This window comes from Melozone crissalis, unplaced genomic scaffold (assembly GCF_028551555.1).
Source record: "Melozone crissalis strain CALT ecotype California unplaced genomic scaffold, PUWL_Pcris_2 ptg000110l_1, whole genome shotgun sequence".
Taxonomy (NCBI): Eukaryota; Metazoa; Chordata; class Aves; order Passeriformes; family Passerellidae; genus Melozone; species Melozone crissalis.
Window position 1 is genome coordinate 1,402,479 of NW_026535887.1, and position 4,310 is coordinate 1,406,788.

The window sequence follows — 4,310 nt, forward strand, 5'->3', positions numbered from 1 at the left end:
TCCACCTAACCCTTTCCATTGAGGAAGTGAGGCCTATTTCTGGGAACAGGCATTTTTGAACAGAGTAACCTTTTCACCGTAGAGCTCAGTCAACCTCTTCTCCAGATCCTCCAGGCTGAGCTGCTCTACCTTTTTTTTGCTCTTGTTCTCAGCGATGGCCCCCCAGGCATCTTTGGGCTTTTCGTCTCCCAGGCAGCAGGCAGCTGACCAGATGTTGCTGGGTCTGTTCACCCTGTTATTGGATTCGTTCTCTTTCTCAGGCACAGCACCCGTGATCACGTAGGTGGTTGTACAGCCCTGGGTCTTTTTGGGCATTATTTTAGACTCGTAGGCCATCCACTTGCCCTTGTTGAGAGTGCTGTCCTGGGGCACTACGTTGGTGAGGGTGAAGGTAGCAATCTTGCTCTCTTTAGTGAACTGATGGCCACTGGGGCTCAAATGGCCACAGTCCAAATCCTTCAGTCCTTTGTAGTCATCATTAATAGCTTGGCTCTCTTTGATTTGATCTAAGGTGAAGGAGTGATTATGTATGAGGTTCATCTCACTTGTCATCTCTTTAAGATTATTATCACCTATAAGCTGGACAGGGAAAGAAAAAGTGGTGTTAGAATAGGGAATGGGAGTAATGGAGAAAATTTCCCTGGAGCAGAAGTCTCTGATGGTCAAGATACCATTTTTTGTCATCTCAGTGTTGAAAAATGTATGAATCTGAGATAAATCATACACATGCCCCCTCCTGCATGAATAGAAGAGCTTTAAAGAGCAAGCAGCTCAGAATCTGACTGCTCTCAGTTTGACTTGTGACCTTTGTGATCCAGCCTGCAGTCTGTGCTGGGAGCATGGATGAATGCCTGAGACAAGGAGCATTTCCCACTCCTAGGACAGAAAGGTGACTTTGGTGGGACATCATCTCCCCTGCCAAATCTGCTTCCCTTTCCTCCTGTCTCCACAGCCCAAATCTGCCCAGGGCTCTCCCTGGATCCCCTCACACCACACTGTCATTCTGTGATTCTATGGTTCTGTGATTTTATGTGTTGTTGCTACAAGTGTACCCCAGTCCTGGACCACCAGAGATTGCCTCCTGTAACCCCATACACAGGGAGATGTGATAGGAAATCAGTCCCGGAGCTGAGCTATCCATGGGAGGGCTGCAGTTCATTCAAGGATGAACAGTTTTGCTCAGTAAGCAAAAAGATCTCAGTGTGAATGGAATCTGTTACAGCAGTGCTGGGAATGTGTCCCAGAGCTGATCTGGGCCAGGGAGCATTTTCTGCAGCATTGCTGAAAATAGGTTACAAATGATCAGACTTTGAGAGGCGCCTTTAATCCCAAAAGAGTCCTGGGGAAACTAAATACTCCAAAAATGCCTCTGGAGAAAGTTAAAAATATATCAAAGATTTTTTGGGTGTCTGGGGTCCAAGGTCCAGGAGGAAAATGCCAGGTTGGACAGGGCTTGGAGCATGCTGGTCTGTCCTAGGTTGACTATAGGATGCTTTTATCCCCAATCATTTTGTTCTGTTTATGCTGAATAAGAAGTTTTGCACCTTTAAGCCTTGTTCCAGAGAGTGAAGGGAGAGAGAAGAAGCAGCAGTTTGTTTTCAGGCACTGCACTCACTCCTCCACATTCCTGCTCCTGGCCTGTGCTCTCTGCGGACAGACAGACAGCGGGACAGAGCTCTGCTTTCCTTTTATTTAGTTTAGCTAGCTGAGGCAAAGAAGTTCCCTGGACTGTGGATTTTTTTGCTTTTTCTTTGGACCTTTACAAACCTGCTCTGGACTGAACACCAGAGGAACACCAGCAGCTCCCACCGGGCCGGGCCTGGGCTGTGGCATTTCCAGCACAGGAGGGACTGCTAAGAGCCTGAGTGAGCTGAACTGCAACCCAGGGAGGGACTTTTCTGGGTTTGTCACCTCTTTTGGAGCAGCAAGTGGTTTAATTGTTTAATATTGTTCAGCTTTTATTGTTTAATAAATAGTTTTTTTCCACTTTTCTCCAAGGAGGTATTTTCTCCCGGACAGGTTGAAGAAGGGGCCAATTGAATCTGCTTTCCTAGAGGAGCCCCTTTGGGGGTTCTCTCCAAAATTTGCCCTGAACCAGGACATGGTCTAACAGCAAGTGGCCTGGCCCATGCAGGGGAGTTGGACTGAGATGGTCTTTAAGGTTCCTTCCAACACCAACCATTCTATGATTCCTCAAAAAGAGAGAATGTGGAGGCTGCAGTAGTGCAAGACCAGATTAGGTGCTTGAGTTCCTATGCATAAAATGAAATTATTATTTTTTTTCATAATTTCAACATCTTTTGGTTCATCTTTAGGCAAACATATTTAGCCTTCCTTTGGAGCAGGGCATGTGGTTTCCCCCTCTGGGTCACGTTCCCCATAGCTGTCCTGCTACTCTGTCCTTACCAATGACAGGAATTGCTTCCTTTTCTCTTCTGCAATTGGCCTGGCCTGTTCTCCCGAGGTTTGTCTGAAGGACATTTGTGAGGCCTCTAGAGCTTGTGGAGTTCTATCTGTCTGCTGGATCATTCTGGACCAAGCCTGAGCCAAAGGTGCTCAGGGGTCACTGCCCATGGATGGAGATCACACCCTTCTCAATGGACCAACACTGATGCTCCTCTGTGGAGACCCTGAGGGGCCATTCCCTGGTTTAGGGAAACACAAGAAACTTCCCCCAAAAAGTTGTTAGACCCCGTTGGCTCCTTCCCCGGTTCCTATGTCCGTTCCTATGCCCCTGAGTCACATCTCCCTATTCCCTCATTGGCCCTCATCTTTCAACTGCCCTGAGGCCAAGCTGACCCCCAGGTCCCTTGGCAGACCAAAATTTTCACCGTGTATGTGTGGGATCTGAACATCAGCCCGCTGGGCTGAATAAAACACCTGTCCATTTTATGCAAAGGCCCTTTAGGCTTCCTTACCCTAGACTATGCTAGCAGCAATTCAGCTTGCTACACTCCTCACATCTCACTGCTTGAAATGTACCTCCAAAAATCCCTCCCCAGTTAACAAGATCCTCTCATCTCCAGTGCCATTTTCCCTGAGGCTTTGTCCCTGGGCCATCTCACCCCTTCTGAGTTTCTCCTCACTTCTCTCACACCAATCATAAAGCCTGTTTGACTCTTCACTGGGAGCAGAGAAGCTCTGCCAGGGATGCAGAACAGCTCAGGGCAAAGTGGGCATCAGAGCCCAGCAGGACTGTTGGTCCCTCAAGTTTTGCCTCTCCTGGAGGCCTTTTCCCCATCACTTGGTCAGCCAGCAGAGCAGGGCACAGGGAGGGGAAGCATTTGACTTTGTCATGTCATGCCAAGTAATGTGATTGGCTGTTCCTGTCAGGTGAAGGCAGAGAGCTGGGCACCTTTGGGATGTGATTCCTCTGATGCTCCTGCTGATGTCTCAGGTGCACCAGAGGAACCATGTGGTGCAGGTGTTTGAAGTTCAATGAGGACATTCCCATCTGTGTGTCCATTTGCATGTGTGTATTGGGGTGTTAGGAAATACAAGTGGTAATTTAAATACTGTGGCACATGTCTGAGTGCCTGGAGGGTGAAGTGTGTAAGAGGGACACTCACCTGAGGCTCAACAAGCCAGTACCCTGGAGGTCTCTTGTCAGGTCCAGGCTCATATTTGTAAGCAGAGTACACTGGAATTCTCCTGTCTCTGTCGTACAGGGTGGCATAGTGATACGAGTTCCTGAAGCGCTGACAGATCCGGGCTGGGTTATTTGGGTTCAGGGCATCATTTGGGGGAATCCCATCATAGAAGAACTGAGGACACCTATCAAAGGAGTTCACCACCTCGCTGTGTCCCAGCCAGAGGCAGCTGGCCAACACCTGCAGCAGCAGCAGCCCCAGCATGGTGGCAGGATTTCAGTGAAGGGCTCTTGCTCCCCTGGAAGGCAAATGCAGAGGGACACTCAGCTTGGAGAGAGCAGGTCATGGTCTGGAGCCTTTTGCTGCAGGGGAAGAGAGCTGGCAGAGCAGGGGATTGTGAGAGACCAGGAAAGGAGTAATTTATGTTCTCCTGCATATGGAAAAATCATGAGGTCAATAACAGTAGAACCAAAAACAGGGTTTAGCTGCCCAGAAGAGGCAGCAGTGGGAGCACTCAGCCTGTAGGAGGAAGGAGCCAAACCCACCAGGACTGCAATCAGCTCTCACAGCAAAGGGATCTTGCAACTGAGGCACAGTCCTGGGACAAGGTCACCTTTGCCCACCTCCCTCCTGCTCTCAGCACCTTCCCACAGCACACACCTGCAGCTGGGCACGGACTCTGCTCAGCCCCCTGCCATGCTGGGCTGGGCTTTAATCTCA

General features: G+C 49.3%; 1 protein-coding gene across 1 annotated transcript; it reads right to left on the reverse strand.

Annotated features, from left to right (window-relative positions):
* LOC128947903 (endonuclease domain-containing 1 protein-like) lies at positions 1–3,882 on the reverse strand. The gene is made up of 2 exons (XM_054292419.1): positions 3,570–3,882; positions 1–579 (listed from the first exon to the last, which is right to left on the reverse strand). The coding sequence occupies exons 1-2, from the start codon at positions 3,852–3,854 to the stop codon at positions 34–36; spliced, it is 831 nt and encodes a 276-aa protein (XP_054148394.1). The 5' UTR covers positions 3,855–3,882; the 3' UTR covers positions 1–33.
* Between the last annotated feature and the right edge of the window lie 428 nt (positions 3,883–4,310).